We start from the raw sequence: 19,735 nt of genomic DNA, 5'->3' as shown, positions 1-19,735 counted from the left end.
AAAACTAAAGTATATGAAGGTAGGAAGGCAAGACTATGCCTTGATTAAATCTCTAAGACAATTCTAGAAGTACATTTGGAATTACAATATAGTGGCTTATGTGCCTCATCCCATGGTTGAGCATTGTTAGAAATTTAGAATAATAATGTTCAAGTTAAAGAGGCAAATGAATCACCCAGATCTAGGAGTTTGACCTGGAACTAACACAACTAAACTAGCTCAATACCAAGGGTTCCCAATTCTTATTATCTAACAACCACTCCAATTGATCATTGAATAAATCATTGAATTCATAACATTCAGCTAAATCTTTTTTTTTAATAGTACATTTTTTACTTGTAATATGACATGCTACACATCACTCCACTCATTAGTAGCTTGTAACTTAAACCAACTTGCTTGGTTCAAACAAGACAAGTTTTGAAACACACACAAAATGCCTAGACATGACCTATTCACTTGGGTCCATTGATTTGGACTACCTACATGTCCCAATTGGAGAATCTGATTCATGTGGTTCTCCCAAAGGATTGTAGGCTTTACATTTATCAACAACTCATCGATTAGTTAAGATTATACAATTTACATTCTCATTGCTCAACCATCATGGAAATTACCAAAAATTATCATAGCATTCAATATCTAAAACATTTAGGATTTATAGCCTTGTCCCTTTCTAGGTTGCTTGCAAACCCAGACAGCAATCCAACCAGTTGCCACCCACAATGTAATGTCCCCATTTTGAAGAAGAATTAATTAATTAAGTTGTCCAAATTAATGATATATTTTATGGATAGCTTGATTAAGTAATTTAATTAATAATATTAAGTTAATTATTTATAAAGTTATCAAATAAATTAAAATCAAAAGATGACTTTATATTTAATTAATTTAATAAAAGTGACTAATTAAAATATTATTTCATAAAGTCACTTCTAGAAGCTTCTGGATGTGGGAGTGAAAAAGTATAAAGAGAGATCAAGATGAAGCTTCAAGGCAGATTGGAGAATTGATATTTGAGTTGAATTGGTTTTATAGAACCAAGACGTGTCTGCAGACTATGGTCTTTGGGAACGGAAACTCCCATTGGCAAGCATAACTGAGGGAGTGAAAGATCTCTCGAGGGGTTGCGTTAAGGAGGTGATATTTCAGTCATCTCACTTGGTCTTAATTGGTGGCCAAAGGCCAATTTCATTTGGGCTCAGATTGGAGACATTTCTGGCATCAAGTGTCTTCAACAATTCTGCTTATTTGAGCTGATCTGCACTTCCATTCTCTGAGTTTAACTCAGTAATTTCTCAGGTTTATATCAGATTGGGAGTGGCACCATACTTAGTAATTTTCAGGTTTACAACAGTTTGGGAAAGAACCCCGATTTGGCTCCCTTTGACCTACATCTGCCATCTATATTTTGAGGGAGGAAAGACGTGTGTTTGAAGAACTCTTGGAAATGGAATTAAGTGAAGGTTGAATCAATTTGCAGGTCTGGAGCATTATCGAACTGCATATGCTATACCCTCGATTTTGCCTATCTCCCTCCAAGCAAGCTCCAAACATCATATTGAAGATTAGCGTTTTCTCCTAAGGAAAAGGGCGATCTACTTTGGAGTAATTTGGAATGATCCGAGTGAGTTGCAGCAGGTAATCAGTCTGAAGCAGTTTATCATCTTCCACAATTTTGTTCACCCATCACCATAGTGGCATCGAATTTCATTAAGGAGGACAGCGAATTCATCAAGTGGGCTAGGCGACCTCTTTGGTGATATTTTGAGAGAGCTGGTAATAGGACCGGCCAATATATCAGTTCAAATCAGAATCGGGCCTGAGAATAAGGAACCCCTTTGATTTGGGTTTCATCTCCATGATTTTGCATTAAGGACACATCAATTAGTGAACCGTCTTCCTCTTGGGTTGAGGGTGGCAAGCTAGTTGGTGATCTGAGTCATTTATCTGCAGTTCACATAGAGATCTCAGACCTCTTATCACAGCAGCAGGGGCGGCATTAGTTAAGGTTCGATTTGGCATATATAAGGGTCATAGACAATGAGCATTGCTGGCTTCTCAAGGCAACTTGGTCAGGTTCTTACAAATTGCTCTCATTTGTAATTCTTTGTAGTGTGAATGCATGAATGTAATCACAGTCCTTGTGTCTTCAGACATTCTGAAATTGTCCATTAATGACAGCTCTTGTAATTGTTCTAAAGCTGCCTATATCTTATGTTCTTAGACTGTCATTGTAATGATAACTCATCCATCTTATGAATTAAGGAAAGAGGAGTTAGGATTGCATCTAGTTACAATGTTACATTATCTTTCTGAGGATGCGTGTCAAGTGTTTGATGAAATGACTGTTTGCTGTTAGCTTTTGGTTTGAAGGATTATAATCATATGAGTCAATTGTATATGCATCTATTGTCCATTATCAGTCTTGTGGAATCAACTAGAAGTTGTTTGTTTTGAGATATTTATGTGTGTTAGTCTTCATTGCAAATCTGAAAACATTATCAGCATAACACGCAGTCCTGGCAGCAAATATTCCTTGTTCTCAGTCATCATTTGGACGGGATATTTCACACAAGACATGAGCACATAAAAACTACTATAAACCAGAACCTTATCAAGAACACCTTTTAACATGTTAATCATTATAGTCCAATTCATGATGCTGACATAGTTTATTGATAACCTTGTTAACCAACAAACCACTAACAAATAATAGACGCATATCACCATAATAGGCAATTTTTTATGTGAAACTAAAAAATACCTTTCCATCTGTAATATAATCTTAGCATAGTCTTATTGGTTTTATCATCATCATAAATAATTTTATATATCATCTCAAAATAGGAAATCACATATTCTATTTTGATTGCATGATGCAATTCATTAGATCAACAGTCTAAAACAAAATATTGAAATAACAATACCATCCCTGCCTTGATTGTTGTACCTGTTGACGTGTTTTTTATGACGACGTCTAACACTGAATAAAGTTACCAATGGTCACTTCACTCTCTCTTGATGATCAAAGTTTAACTGTATGCTAAGATTGCGGAAAGTTCAAACGGCTTAACTCCAAGGTTCCTTCATGCAACGGGCGTGACTCAGTTGGCGGATGTGATTGTTGGTAATCCAAGGGGCCTTACATTTGGATCATTCTTTCACTTCTTCACTGTAGCTGGAACTTCATCATCGGATATGGCAATTTTGTGATGTTGCTTCGAACGGACTAAAATGAACTGAAAATAAAGGGGAAAGGGTTTAGAAGGTATTAAATCTATTCCTAAGGGCAGTGATATCAACAATTAATGCTTTGGTGGACAAATTCCAAATAAACCAAGCTCTGCTTCTCCAAGTTTAACTACAACTCTGCAAGAACCGGTGCAATCTTCTGAGGATGATGAAGGATTTTCATATTGAGAAAGCGCATTTGAATACCCAACACAGTGCAATCCAAACGACTATTCACAATCGAACTTAGCACAAATTTGGTGGCTCAAGCTAACTTTACACTGCAACGTACAATCAGAAAGATGCAAAAAGTATGAACCATGGAAATTCATCAAACACCATTACATTCTCCATTGAAATCAAAGCACTATATCTAACAACTGAGAAAATAAAATTCTACTCTAAGTGAGGAAGGTGAAACCATGCAAATTTTGAAAAAATAACTTAAGTAGACACCATCAGAGAACAATGTTTCACTGTTATTTTCTCAAAAACTTATCGCAACAATTTCATACAAAGCTCCCTCCTACTTTACAAATGAGGGGGTCACCCCTTTATATAGGCTTCAAGCCTTGGCTAGATGCAAAACCCTAATTAGGGTTTTCCCCAAAAGATTCTCCACTCAAGATGCAACAAGGTGGGAATCGACAATTACTACCCATGCACAATCAATTCAAATAAGCCCAATAATGGCATCCATTCATGCATTAAATGCACCCCATTACATCAAATTTGCCCAACATACATGTGATGGCGACATGCAGAAGGAATCTGTCATTAAACCATAAATATGGCGGTTGCATGCAAAAGATTCTTCATGCACTCAACATGCACTGATCAGGCCGCCACTTAGTCAAACTATTCCAACAATAAATGCGTCACCAATATGCCTTCACATGATGGCTGCATGCAAAAGATGCTCCATTGACTCAACATGCACTGACCCAACTCCCACTTGGCGAGAAACCCCTGGAGAGAGAAAATTTCGAGAGAGAAGAATTTGATCCATGTAATGTCCCTTGCCAATTCTGATATAAATTTTTCGTACTTCTTGACCCTTGTAGAATTATGTCAAACACTTTGCATATAACTGATGTAAAAACTTCAGATTTGGCTTGACATTATAAACCTATGTTTTAATAATAAGGATGACTTGCAAACTATAAAACAAGGATCTAGGGTGATAACGCAACTATAATTCCTAATGTTTGATTTAATGGCATGGATTGGTATGTAGAAATAAAGATGACAGCAGACTGTAATTAAGACAAACAGTTGGCATACATCATAAGACAATGACAAGATGAGAAGCAACCTTATAACTCCTTTATTTAGAATCACATAGGCTCATTACATTCACTTAACAAGTGGCCAAACACTTAACAATCAAGTACTGGTTTTCAGATTATCTGAAGATATATGGTAGCCAACATTACATGCAAAATACTGAAAGATACAATGAAATTGTGATGTCTAAGAACCTGGTATGAATCGCCTAAGTGTGACGATGAAGAAGCAAGCAATGTCATCTACCAAAGAGCCTCCAATGTGCAAGATCGAACCTCTTCCTATGTCCCAGCTGATCGCCCTCAACCCTAGAGGAAAGCGCCTCACTGAATGATGTCTCAATGCCAAATCATGAAGATATGACCCAAATCGAGGGGTTCTCAATGCACGGGTCCGATTCTGCTTACACACTGTTATATGGCCAATTCTATCACCAAATTCTCTCAAATTATCACAAAGGAGATCGCCTTGTCCTCTAGATGAAATCGCTGTCCTCCAACATGTAATTCGATGCATCAATGATGATGAATGAACCAAATCGTGGGAGAGGTATAATCTGCTTCAGGTTGATTGCTGGCTGTAACTTCACTCGATCCTCCTCCAAAATACACCAAATAGAATCGCCCTTTCCCTTAGGTGAGATCGCTGTCTTCAAACACATGAAAGGGATGCATTCACCATGACCAATGAGCAAAATCGTGGTAGGCTGAAGGTCTGATGCAAATACCTCAAATCTGATATGAAAACTCAATTAGCTCAACGTGAAGAACTGAATGTTCCTCGCTCTCAAGGCAACCCTTCAAAGGATCTTTCACCTCCTCAGTTATGCGGATCGAAGGGAGGTATTGTTCCCTAAGACCAAATCTGCGGACAACCCTTGGCTCCACAACTCAATTCAAGAAGATAACAAACAACTAATGATCATCCATGAATTACCCTCTTCTATTTATTCTTTTCATAACCCATCATAAGATTCCTTCTAGAAGAGGGTAGGTACACTTTATTATTTCTTAAGTGACTTTTTAATTATTTTTATTTTATACTTAAGTCACTTTATTAATTTAATAAAATATAAAGTCATCTCACGTATGTTTTTTAAATAAATATAATGAGACAACTTATATAATATTAAATTAAATAATTTTCCCTTCTTTCTCCAAAAATTTAACACAAACAATTCCAGGCCAAAATCGAGGACATTACAATCCATGAAGAATTTTCTTGAAGTTTTTTGAACTTTCCTTGCTTTGGAGGAGATTTTCAACAACTTTCGACCATCTCCTATTTTTTAGGGATCTTCCACAAAATTAGGGTTTTGGTCAAGGAGAGAGAAAAATTCCCGAGGGGATTTCTGCTTTACCATTCCTCCTTGAACCTTGGATTTTCATGCCTAAGACAATTTCTCTTCATTCTTTGACTTGAACGTGGAATCCAACTTGGTGAAGGAATTTCATTATTTCCATGCCTTAGAAAATTTTTCTTCAACTTCCTGACTAGGCATGGAATTTTGACTTTGATGGGGGAAATTCATTCTTTCCATACTTTCCATAGATCCCTCTATTTGGTGCCCTCCTGACACTTTGGGTGCTATTCTACATTGAGGGAGGAATTCATGATTTTTAACATTTTCCTCAATCACCTCCCTTGGGCGCCTTCTTCTTCCCTAGGGCGCTATTTCCCTTTGGTCAAGGAATTCAATGACTTCCAAATTTTCCTTGCTACTTGACTTTTGGCGCCCTCCACAATGCTAGGGCAGAATTTTGGCTTGAGGAAGGAATTTATGATTTTTTGGCTTCTCCATGACCATCAAGGTTTTTGGCGCCCTGGTACCTAAGGAAAGGAATTCTCCCTAAGGAAAGGAATTCCTAACTTCAACATTTTTCCATGCGACATCCACTTTGGTGCCCTTCCGTGTCTTAGGGCGGAATTTTGCTAGGAAGAAGGAATTTCATCACATTGAAGGTTTTCCAGGATAACACCTCTTCGGCGCCTTCATCATGGCTTGGGCGCTAATCTCCTCTAGGCGTGGCATTCTAAACTTTCTCCATTCTCCTTGAGCACTCCACTTTGGCGCCCTCCCTTGGTATGGGGCACAATTTGCACATTGGGAAGGAATTTCATTGTTTTCCATTTTTCCAAGCTGAGCTCTATTTGGCGCCCTATCCACCTCTTGGGCACTAATTTGCTTTGTTGGTGGAATTTCAACATTTCCACGATTTCCTTGGACACCCTGTTTTAGCGGCCCTTGCCCAAACTTGGGCGCTGAATTGACTTGGGGAAGGATTTTCATGATTTTTTTTTCCTCATTCTCTTCATCAAGATATAAACATTTAATATAACCACTTATACTTTAAGTTATATTTCATGTATATATTGGCAGGATGTTTGAGAGTGGTTTCAGATCTCTAGGAATTATAATGCAAATTCTAGGTTTTAGAAAATCTTTTAAATTGTCAGGCAGTGTCAAATTTCCGGCCATTTCCAGATTAGGATGACATTTGTGGATTGATGTGAATTTCTAGACTTAGATGATTTTATATGCTTTCCACTTATAAAATAGGAGTTCCAAACCTGGCCATTTTTTTAAATCCAACTTGTCTGCCTTCTGACTCTTCCAGATTTAGAAATGATCTTCAGGAACGTTTAGTCTTCAGCGTCTTCAAGGATGAACCTGCCAAAATAGATTTTCCCAAATAGTAAGTGTTTCAAAGTGTTAGGGTTTGGACAAAACAGGTTAGGAAAGCACTTACTAAAAATAGAAACTTACTAAAAATATAAATTACTAAAAATAATAAGTTTGATTTTTGGCAAAATTAGACCAATCTGGGAGGCAATGAAAATTACTAAAAATGGTAAGTGCTCAGAATTTGCTCAAATTTTACTGGGAGGTACCTTGAAGGGTCCTGATTCCAGTTCTAAGTTCAGTTTTTCAAAAACCCTAAAATAAACCCCTAAAATCTAGGACCAAAGGACAAAACCCTAAAATGACCAAAACAAGCCCTAGACTTAACCAAATTAGCTCAAACAAAAAGCAAACTTGATCAAATTGACCCCACTCACTTGCAAGCATAGAGAGACTGACGAGACTGCTGCGAAAAGACCCCAAAAACGAAAGCCAAAAGACTGGGAGGACCTTAAAAAGTAGGGGGTCCCCATTTGCAAAGGGGTGATGTGTGAAAGTGTCACAACAATACCCATACAACATTTTCATATTGTGTCAAGTTTCAAGCTAAAATTTGTTGTTTATTGATCAAATTGGTCATGTTTCGAAACTTGTCCAATCTACTACCTTGTCATCCTTTTGTCCATTTCGAATGTTCACAAGATCATGGAACTGAAATTTTCAAATCATTCATCATGGCAAGGAAGGATAGGCTGCTGCAAAAAAGCATGCAAATGTGCACCTGATTGAAGGGAAGCATGTTTCCAAGTTCCTCGCAATCAACAACTTTGACAAATAGATCTTCAAAATCTGCTAACTATGAAGACAAAGTGTACAACAGTATGAAGGAGTAGTGGCACATTTGGGATAAGTTTTGATATTGATTGAGGCAAACTTTGAGGAGGCATTCAAAGCAGAAAATTGGCTGAGTTGAGGCATGTGCTTATGGGCATTCAAAATCAGAAAACTACCTAACTCATGAAGTTAGGTGCACCCCTTGTTGAAGGAAGTTCAAGCTGAGTTCATAGTGTATGAGTTTGCACCTAGAAGAGGTAATATCCAATAATCTAATTTCTACTGTAAGCTAAATGTGGGAGCATGAAGGGTGTCCTTATACAAAAAAGGATTTGAATTTTCAAAGAAAAAACATAGTACTGTAGTATATGCCTGTAAAGGTAAATAGTCTATTTCAGCTCAAATTGAAATCCACTAGTAAGGATGCACCAAGAAATAAGGATCAAGATTTGCTTTTAGTTTCAAAACACATAATGAAGAGCACATTCAAAGAGAAAATTACGCAAAACACAAAAGTGCATTTGAAGTGTAGGCACACCTCATCAAAGAAAGATTCAAAATCCAAAGGCAAATGCAAATATAGCTATGTTAACCCGAGTTTCAGGGATGTGGGGATGGCGGGACACATTTCAGAGTCCCTGATTTTTGAGCCATTTTTGGGGACAGCCAAAGGGAAGGCTATATAATAATAGGGAATATTTTAAATATATAGGGAAATTTTGAATATTCATATGAAAACATGGATAAAGCGTGCATGTACATTATAGAACCTTAACATATAACATTTGTGTTAAATAGAGAGTTCACATGAGAGTCAAAGTCAAACAAATTAGCAAAACTCAAACCTTAATTCAATTTGTTTACAGAATTCATAATCCAGAAGGAAGTGTGTTGAATTTGTATGAGATTGGTGGGGAACTTCCATTGTTGTTGCTGTTAGATAAAAAAGGTCAGATTGCATATTTTCTGAAATAGTTGGTTCTTTCTCTGCAATCTATATTTCTGTTCATTTATACGTCTTTGAACATCACTGTTATATCAATTGCATTAAACAAGCAAAACTGACATATATGCAAACCTGGAACACATTGAACAGCAGTATTAAAATTTACATATGATCAAAATTTACAGCAGTATTAAAATAAGGTGTTTAACTGTGAAAATTTGGTGTATTGGGAAAGGGGACATTTCCTTTTTTTGCATCAAAAGGGGATGTCCCAGAAACGGAGACAACTGATAAAACTAACCTTGAAATAAAGTAAAGTGCATGTTTCAAAGGAAAACCAATGATCAAGTATGCACCAAGAAAAATGGTGCACACGAAATCAAGGAAAATTTAACTTCATATTTAGAAGATTGAAGGCCTATGTGCAACAAATATAGTGGTACACTTGATTATCAAAAAACAAATTATTTTCAAATTAAAGGTAAATGTCAAAGTTCCAGAGTCTTGAGAGTAGGAAACATAGTGGACGAGTCTTAGGGATGAGGAGACCACAAGCCTAGATTAGTGCAGGATGTATCAAGGTCGAGGGGCAAGGCCTGTAGTGCTTCCCTATCACAATACCACACAATATTTTCAAATTAAAGGTAAATGTCAAAGTTCCATAGAGACTTGAGAGTAGGAAACATAGTGGACGAGTCTTAGGGATGAGGTGACCACAAGCCTAGATTTGGGCATAGTGCAGGATGTATCAGGGTCGAGGGGCAACGCTTGTAATGCTTCCCTATCACTGTTATATTAATTGCATTAAACAAGCAAAACTGCCATATATGCAAACCTGGAACACATTGAACAGCAGTATTAAAATTACATATGATCAGAAATAAGGTGTTTTAACTGTGAAAATTTGGTGTATTGAGAAAGGGGACATTTCCTTTTTTTGCATCAAAAGGGGATGTCCCAGAAACGGAAACAACTGAAAAAACTAACCTTGAAATACAGTAAAGTAAAATGTTTCAAAGGAAAGCCAATGAACAAGTGTGCACCAAGAGAAATGGTGCACGCTATATCAAAAAAAATTTAAATTCATATTGAGAAGATTGAAGTCCTATGTGCAACAAATATAGTGGTACACTTGATTATCAAAAAACAAATTATTTTCAAATTAAAGGTAAATGTCAAAGTTCCATAGAGTCTTGAGAGTAGGAAACATAGTGGAAGAGTCTTAGGGATGAGGTGACCACAAGCCTAGATTTGGGCATAGTGCAAGATGTATCAAGGTCGAGAGGCAACGCCTGTAGTGCTTCCCTATCACAATACCACACAAACCTCCATGGTGCACACCATTTTCACTATTATATCACTTTGTTTTCAACAACACCAAGTCCTTCCTATTTCTAAAATTGAGTGATTTGGAATGAGACTCAAAAGCCTATTCATCAAAATTTTTTACTTAGGGTGTAGGTGGGGCCTATAGACCATTGGGGTTAGGGTTTGTGGCACGACAATCCAAAAAACATTTTTATATTTTATTAAATTGACATTTTCATTGATCTTCTACAAGGGATTCCTAGGAGTCCCGAGTGCCATTAGAAGATTCTTGGGAGTGCCCTACAGATCTTTGAATGTCTTAGAGTCTCAACAACTCCAAACCAAGCAAATACCCTAAAAATGTCCCCTCTTTGAGAAGACATCGCGGAAACATCTCCAGGCATATGGTAGCAATGGTGGGATGGCAAGGGAATGTTTCCCCGAAGTCCCCATGTCTCCCTAATGGCCTCATCCTAGAAATGTCCAATTTTGGGGGAGGACACATCTCTATGGAACAAGGGTAAATGTCCAACTCCATATACAAGTGCATGTTTGGTTTTGAAGTGTGTGCCTTGGAAAAAGGGTTTAAAATGCATATGAATCTATCAATGGGCCACGTTTATAGGTGTGTACCTTGTTAATTAGTGCAACAGAAAAAAAATTTAAGTTCAAAACAAAGTTTGAAAACACCATGCAAAGGCATACATGGCATGCAAGGGTGTGCACCTCACAAGGAAGAGACCCAAGTCTTCATCCCTAAATGAAGGCCCTTTGTCCCCCTGTCCCACCATTCCAAGACTCTATGTAACATGAAAGAACTCAATAATATGTTCCCCGAATTCAATATTATACCATTATGCATGTTTTTGAAGAATATTTTTACAAATTTATGTTTATATCAAAGTTCCCAGACTCAAACTCGGCTCTGACTCGGCAAGGCTGACTCGACTCGTGACTCGGCTCGAACTCGGCAATGACTCGGCAACGACTTGGCAAAATAAGAAAACCCTTGAAATTTAGAGATTTTTAACGATTTGAAACTTGTTTCATACACCCATTATTGAATTAAGCTTAAAGACACTATAACATCATCAAATAGAAGCTAATTTGATCACATACATAAACATACATCCATCACATGCGTAGAAATGTAAATTGTAGCTGAAGGAATTAGAAAACATAGATATATAGAGTTATAAATGTTATCCAATGTATAATATAAAATCCATGACTTCAAATGTTCCCAAACATATATCTAACTGTAAAGTGTAAAAAAAAACAAGTCTATGGCTCAGGCTCAGGCTCAACCTCGTCTATCTGCCTCCTACAAAGGCGTCTAAGGTAGGTCCTGGATGACTGAGTAGCCATAGTCTCTGCCTGTGATGTGCCAGTCTGAGTAGCCATAGCTGCTGTGCCTGATCGTGCTCTATCCTCCTCCTCTGCCATAGCCACAGCCTCAGCCTCTCTGTCTGCCTGGTCAACCCACTCAAGGTCCTCATCAGTGAAGACTAGATCGGTGGACTCAGTGAGCCAATCGAACGCGGGGTCGACTTCCTCTAGAGTGATCGGAGAGGAGTCATCGTCCAAAATCTGTCTGGTCCTGAGATGGAGGTTGTAATGAACAAAGACTAGATCATTCAACCTCTCCACAGAAAATCTATTTCGCCTCTTCGAGTGGATTTGCTCGAACATGCTCCAATTGCGCTCCCATCCAGAAGCGCTGCACGACTGGCTCAATATGCGGATGGCAATTTTTTGAAGGTTTGGGGTTGAAGGCCCAAACATTTGCCACCATCTATCTGAGATAAGGAAAAGAAAAAAACATTAGTCTCATTTCCAACTTTAAAGGTAGATTATAAAATGAAAAATTAAAATGCATGTCATAAACTTTAGAATTTTCTACCTGGCTGCAATTTTGTCCGACCCTCTTTGCACAATTGGCTAGCAAAGATTGCCCCTGATGCATTATTAAATGCATCCATCTCAAGAAGTGTAGTTGTGGTATCAGTGACCATCCGTTGTACTACTGAATATAGCCCGCTAAGAACCTCCTCATCCGCTTTGAAATCAGCACGGAAACGAAATGATGGATTGAGGTAATAAGCTGCTGCATGGATGGGCCTATGAAGTTGGTTATGCCATCTTCTATCAATTATGTCCCAAATGGGCCTATACTTATCCTCAACTCCAGCATATATGGATCTAATGTCCTCCTTGGCCCTATCCATGCCCTCATATATGTAGTCCACAGCGGGCTTCTCCCCATCAACAACTCGTAGGAGAACTACTAGGGGCTCAGTGACCTGCAAATAATGTTAAACAAAAATAGTTAACTCACAAGTGTGCATGAAAATAAGAAAAATTGCAAAGTTGCACAATGCAAACAAAACAAAAATATGCATATAATATTATAAATTTATAAGATTACCTGCACGATCTCTGCACAAGGGATCCAAAAACCTGGCTCATCAAAAATGCAATCTACTACATCCATCCCTGCAGTGGTCGTAGCATAGGATGAGGAAGTCCACTCCTCACCAACAAACATGCGCCTCAAAGATGCCTTTGATTTTAACAAGGATTTCAATGTGAGGAAATTTGAGGCAAATCTCGTTATGTCAGGACGAGCCAACTCCCTTTCCCCCGTGTATTGCCTCATAATGCTAAGGACCAATGCATGATTGTAAATAAATTTGCATATATTCTTGGCCCTTTCAACGCATTCTTTCACCCATCCAAGCTTACCTATATCCTCCAGCATGAGGTCAAGGCAATGGGCCGCACATGGAGACCAAAAGATTTTTGGGTGCCTCTCCATCAAAAGTTTTCCTGCAACAATTTTAAATTAGTTAAAGAATTAGATGTAAAATTTTACCATTAATATTTAAACGTTAAAAAGTTAAAACTTAAAACTTAAAAGAAAACTTTTAAAGTTTACCTGCAACAACATAACTTGCTGCATTATCCGTCACCACTTGCACCACATTTTCTTCCCCCACCTCATCTATAACTTCCTCAATAGCCTCACATAAGTATGCCGCATTTTTGACATGTGAGGAAGCATCGATGGACTTCAAAAACATGGTGGATCCTAAAAATAAAACAAATTAATTATCAATAAATTAGAATGTAAATTATTCAATTTCAATCACAATACATATAGAGAAGTAAAATGATCAATCACCTCCGCTGGAAACAAGAAAATTTAGGAGTGTTCTATTCCTCCTATCAGTCCAACCATCTGTCATGATGGTGCAACCCTTCTGGCTCCAAGATTGGCGGTGGTCCTCTAGGTCAACTTTCATATCTTCCACCATTTCCAACAAGAGAGGGCCACTCAACTCAGTATCACTAGGGGCTTTAAACCCCGGCCCACAAATGGTTACTACATCAATCATGCCTTGCCAATAAGGACACCTGTCACAAATTGAAATAGAATAAATAAGAAAAGTTCAATTTCAATTTCAACTTTCAAATTCAAACCATAAAATTTTAAATTTTAATTTAAAACAATCAAATAAAAAAGTACCTGACTGCAATAAATGGAATGTTGCAGAAGTACCAAAACTTGCAAATTGCTTTTCTTCCTGCATCATGGACCTCCTTGTTCCAAGACATGCTCTCAAGCGAGGGTTGTGCGCCAGGAGTAGTGCGTGGTACAAAAAAATTGTCTATCTTGGATTTTCGCACTCTAGGACCAAAAGTGTGACTAGGAGTAGGAATAGAAGTACTGGCACTAGCAGAAGCACTAGGACAAAAGGGAGGCATAGAAGGACCCTCTCCAACACAACCTATGGATGCAGCTGTGGATGTGGAGCCGGATGCGGATGTGGATGGAGGGGAACCAATATGACATAACTCCTCTCTTTGTCTTTTTTTGGTTTGCTTATGTATTTCAAAGTTTTCTAATAGGACGTAACAAAAACGGATTGCTTCGAGAGTTGCCTTGTCACAAGGCTCAGTATCATGACCACGTATGCCAGCAATATGATATTTTAATCTATTTATCCCCCCATGGTTAATTTCCTTACAAAACATACACTTGGTTTGATTTCTCTGTCTACCAGGGAATTCTTCAGTGTATTTCCATGCCTCATCTTTTTGACCATGTTTCCTAGGTGGAGGATTAGGATGAGCCATTAGGAAAAAAAATTGTTTTCAAAACGTGAGGGCTGCTGCAATAAGACAATTTTACAAATCACCATTTGAGCATTGTGTTTGACAAAGTTTTAAATTTAAAATTTTAAACTAATTAAAAAAAATCAGCAAAGACTAATTTGTGCATTGTGTTTTTTCTTGAAAATTTTCAAATTTCAAAGAAAGAAATTAACAATTTAGAAAAATCAGCAAACCCTAGATTTTTTTTAGAAAAAATTATAAATACATGTATACAATTTTTTCAAAAAAAAAGTCTAGGGTTTGCTATGCTATTGTTCTATTTATGTCATTGTGATTGAATCATTGAAGTATGCAAGCAGCAATATAGATTTGGAAAGCTGAAGTTAAAAAAAAAAAATTTTAAAAATGAAAAAATCCATAATATAGAAAAAAAACCAACAAAATCAATAAAAATTAAAACTTACCTCTTTCAAATTTGTTGACAAGTGTTTGAAATGAGCTCCTTGATGCTCTCAATGCAACTGTAGTGCTGCCCCAATGTGATTTGTGCAAGTATTTCACCTCTTCCTCTCAGCTGGTTGCAAAACTCTTCCTCTCTTTTTTCCTCTCTTCCTCTCTTTTTTCCTCTCTTCCACTCATAAAACTGAATGGCAATCCCTTTTAAGGTTATAACAAAGGCAAACGGCACAAAACATAATAAAAATGTGTTATGTTTTTTTTGTTTTAGCGTCCACTTTTTGCAAGCTGCGCCAGCCGGGTCACGACCCTCGGACTCGGCGAGTCAGGGGGTGACTCGCTGACTCGGCGAGTCAGGCGAGTCACACCCTGTGACTCGTCCGGGCCCGGGTTAGGGTCGCCGTGACCCGACGGAGGTCACTCGGCCCGCTGACTCGCGTGACTCGCCGCGAGTCACGGAACTCTGGTTTATATATATATATATATATTTGTGTGTGTGTCCATATATATATGTGTGTACATATATATATATATATGTACGTACATATATATATACACACATACACATACATATACATATATATATATACACACATACATATACATATATATATATGTACATACATATATACATATGTACATACAAATATATATATATATATACACACACACATACATATATATATATATATATATATGTTTGTACATACATATATATATGTACATATATGTACATATATATATATATATGTATGTACATATATATATGTGTGTGTGTGTGTGTGTGTGTGTATGTGTATATATATATGTATGTATGTATATATGTATGTATGTATATGTATATATATATATATGTATGTATATATATGTATGTATATGTATGTATATGTATAGACATATATATACCCCTAGCATCTCCTACCATCACCAAAAATCGTCCCCCCATCCCAAAAACTCAAGGAAACACGAGAATTGACAATGAAGTTACTCTAATCTTATGCTTGTCGTATTTTAAAGTATGTTTCTATCATAAACATCATTATGAGCAATTTTTAATATTCATCTTTGCTACAATTAAAAAAACAGGTCTTATTTTAAGATCCTGATAGAAATCTAAAGGAAAACACAAAGAAAGAAGTCAAAGATTTATGGTGTACTGAACACGAGGAAAAAGATAACATCACACTAAAGCCAAACACCTAAAGAAAATGATCAAGAATTACAAGACATTTCATCAAGAATTCCCTGTACAAACGTAAAGAACATGACTGTGGCTGTGCAAGTACTCTTTACACAAAAGAAGCAATTGACACCACCCACTGCTGAAAAGCTGAAACAAAAAATAACAAATGGCATCAAAATAACAAAGGTAGAAATCATAGTCAAAATTAATACCAATCCCAAGGTCAGTCGATCATAAAATGCGGGATCTGTAATGAGTGGAGACATTTCACAAGAGATTGTCCCATAAATGAGAATAATACCAGACTTTATAGATCATGTGGGCCCCAGAATCATAATCATGTCAACTACCTAAATCAAACATCTAAAGTGAATGTCAATATAATTGATGTTGCTGATGAAAAGTAAATAATGGTAATTATTACAACACAAGAAAAGAAAACTTGATATCCCAATCAGACCAAGACATAGGAAAGTCTCCCCAAATGGTCAAGGAATGAAAGCAAGTCCCATGATAAGACAAGTATGAGGACCAATCAACTTGTGATGGACAAGGCAAATGCAGGACAAGTCTTACAACTACAGTGCATGTAACAGTAGTAGATGCATTGCAAAGTATTCCAGAACCTGAGAATTTCATGACCACTACTGTACCCAAGCCCCAACATGGTGTAGGTGACAACACATTGAGGGGCAAACAATGGGGAAAACAAGAATCAAAGATATGACCTGTAGTTGAAGCCCCATTGTTAGGCAAATAGAAGCCAACCCTATGCTCTTTACTATGATGAGCACAGAAATAGTGGTGCACATGGAGACGCTTGGGAGAAATTTCGCAAGCACTTTTGTAAATGGCAGTTTTTATGTGAATGCTCTTCAAAAGGATACTTGGAGAAGATACAGTAAACCAACTATTTGGCCTCCGACCTCAATTGGTGGGCAAAGACCAATATTGCATAGAAGTGTTAGGCATACTGATTGCAAAAAAGGTATTCATCTGAAAAACTCATCCTTTTTGTTGAGCTCTATTGTAATCTCATTGGCGAAAGAAGGTCCACAATGAATTGGTAGGTCTCAATTGATTGGTAGCAGCCAAAGCCAATCACAATTGGAAGAAAAATATAATTTCCATTGAAATTAAAGGCCAAAAATATGTGATAGATCTCAAGCATCAAGTGATAAGCAAGGAACTTGCCTCATCGAATTCAAAACTCTGAAGATGAGTACTCCAAAGGTGGAAACCAGGGTACTAAAGAGTCAAAGAATGAAGGGATCTTGAAGTTTAAATTGTGCTTTGAAGATGAGACAAACTCCCTCAATAGTCTTTTCCATTGGCAAATGGAAGACTACAAGGTGTTCCAGTAGATTGCAATAGCATTGAATTTATGAAGGTGGAAAAAGCAGGTTTGCAAAGAGATTACTAGAAGCAAAAGTTAGTTATGTTGAGTCCTTTAAGACTACCAACCTCCTCTCAAAACCTCAATGTGCCCCTAACCAGTTAAAGATGGACCATTATTTGATATCCTTTTCTCGTAAAGATTTTAAGAATTATTCTAAGGATATGAAGTACCTGAAAACACTCGCTACCAAGCAACAGGGGGCAGACTAAAATGCTCAAAGTCCAACAGAACTATAATGCAAGAGTGGGAAAACAGATGGAAGTGAAACTAACACCCTCTATGCATTATCCAGGATGCCGACTTATTTAGTATTAAGGAGAAACTGTCTACTTCAGTAGTTCAGATTTTCATTGTTTATATTGTTTGAACAGTCAGGTTCCCAAGCTAGAGAGACTGCTGCAAATCTCAAGTGCCATCTATATTTCAATGTTTGGTGGAAATCCAAGTGAATAACGAACATCTGTGGCTTGCTCCAAAGGCCAGTTGCTACTTGATAGTGGAGATCAGTAATGCAAATTCGTGGTGGTGATGTCCTACAGTACCTTCTCACTGTTGTGGTACGTAATTATTCAAACTTCCAGTTCCATTTTGTTTTTGTTAGGCTGGATGATGAGGGCGTATGTCCCCAGTGATTGTTGTTATATTGCTTTTGTCATATTTTTATAATGTTTGGACTAAAATCTATACCCTTAGGGCTTATTGCAATACTTAATAATTATCTTCAGTCACAAATAAGAGTGTACATGCAGAGCCCATAGGAGCAGGACTGTGTGCAGACTTCCTGTGAAATTCTTAAATGCCAAGTTGAAGCTAAAAGGATTTTATTTTACACAAATTAGCATCTTGAACAGATGAATACCAAAATCTAAGTTCCTATTATCAAGAGACCATATAAATTAGTACGGAAATCTTTATAAGTATCAAAATATGCAGTGGATGGTGTGTTCTTTCTAATATATGTGTTTTACAAATTTCTCAGTATGACATATTAGAAAATGCAACAAAAACTATCGGTGGAGTATTGAAAATTTGCCAATGGGGATTCACTGTTTATCTACATTGAAAGTTCAGCAATAGCAACATTGTTAAGTTTCCTGTAAAAAAAGAGTTTGAATAAATTACAGTGAGTCCTCAATTACAAGACAGCTTAGAGGTTTGGTCTGTAGTTTTTGTGCTGCTTCAAGGAATCTGCAGTCACAAATAAAAACAATATTAGACAGCTTATTATGTTGGTCAAAGTTTCAACCAATTAATTTGTGAAACTCACATAGACACCGTTGAAACCAACTCAGCATCAATGTTCCTTAAGGTCTAACGAAACTCACATATCAGGTGATGGCTTGCCCTCCTTCACTTCATCTCCACCAATAATCACTGAAAAGAATTCCTTCCAACCTGAAAATACAAGTGAACATGTTCACTTTACCACCAAATAAAACCCAACAGCTAACAGTAAGGATGTCAAGAATACAAAGAAAACAGTTTCATCATAAAAGCTGATAGACTTAACCATGCTGATAAGATAATTTTGCTTCAATATTCGTCCTTGGTGAGTTGGAGGCCAGTGCCATATTTACACCATGACTATTTAGATGCTTGATAAGCCGAACAGCACCAGGAAGAGGTTTCACCTTAGACCACCTGCAATTAATAAAGTCAGAAGCCTCACGTCATCCAGAAAAATTGCCTAGCCTGTTTTTTTGTAACATGTTTCGTACTACTAATGCACTTAACCAAGCCCTTACCTTGTCAGTAACAGTAATTGATGTGTACTATAATTAGCCAATAAATTGGATTGCAGAAAGAAAGTAAAGTGCAGAAATAAATGATCTTAGATACCATGCAGCTTCTTCATATGGTATTATACTTAATGGTGAGATCTCTTCTTTCATGCTGGCTTCATAAGGAAAATCACACTATTAGGCCGGAAAGTGAACCATTTCACAACTATTCCTCATGGAAAACATCAGCCTGGAATTATCTGAGGAATTTTGGTTATTCTAAGTATGTAGATGAAACAAAGCTTGAACCTATGGATGCTAAAGCGTAGTAGTAATAAGAGAATTATGATAGAGCTCTTGGTTACAATTGCATATTTGTGTTCCTTGATTTACAACATCATCCCAAATCATGTACAACACCTCAGAAAGCATTGGACACACCTAAATATTTGTATGGCAAAACTAACAAGATTCAAGGATATTAAATTGATAATGATTTGATGAATCTTGATCCTAACAGCTTTGAACATATCCAGTATTATATCTCATAGCTAAATGATTGTATGTAAGATAGATAAAGAAGATTTGCAATTGATTCTAAATGTGCTATCTAAGATTGGTCTTA

At 37.1% G+C, this 19,735-nt stretch overlaps 1 protein-coding gene across 4 annotated transcripts in view; it reads right to left on the bottom strand.

Annotated features, from left to right (window-relative positions):
• Positions 1–19,735, bottom strand: part of LOC131027979 (bifunctional riboflavin kinase/FMN phosphatase) — an 81,254-nt gene that overhangs the window by 24,855 nt on the left and 36,664 nt on the right. The window contains exons 1-9 of one of the 4 annotated variants that reach the window (XM_057958081.2): positions 18,715–18,778; positions 18,512–18,577; positions 13,762–14,407; positions 13,417–13,649; positions 13,171–13,323; positions 12,661–13,061; positions 12,136–12,535; positions 11,541–12,031; positions 7,075–7,192 (exon numbers count right to left, since the gene is read on the bottom strand). In XM_057958081.2, coding sequence (XP_057814064.2) covers positions 7,181–7,192; positions 11,541–12,031; positions 12,136–12,535; positions 12,661–13,061; positions 13,171–13,323; positions 13,417–13,649; positions 13,762–14,372 — 2,301 coding nt within the window. In that variant the 5' untranslated portion in view covers positions 14,373–14,407; positions 18,512–18,577; positions 18,715–18,778 and the 3' untranslated portion in view covers positions 7,075–7,180. Of the gene's footprint in view, positions 1–7,074; positions 7,193–11,540; positions 12,032–12,135; positions 12,536–12,660; positions 13,062–13,170; positions 13,324–13,416; positions 13,650–13,761; positions 14,408–14,815; positions 15,305–18,511; positions 18,578–18,714; positions 18,785–18,899; positions 19,031–19,735 lie in introns of those variants that run through there. The other 3 variants (XM_059221323.1, XM_059221324.1, XM_057958082.2) reach the window with 3 other exon arrangements.

This window comes from Cryptomeria japonica, chromosome 5 (assembly GCF_030272615.1).
Source record: "Cryptomeria japonica chromosome 5, Sugi_1.0, whole genome shotgun sequence".
NCBI lineage: Eukaryota > Viridiplantae > Streptophyta > Pinopsida > Cupressales > Cupressaceae > Cryptomeria > Cryptomeria japonica.
Note: the sequence above shows the minus strand (reverse complement) of the source record. Positions and strands in the feature narration are given on the sequence as shown.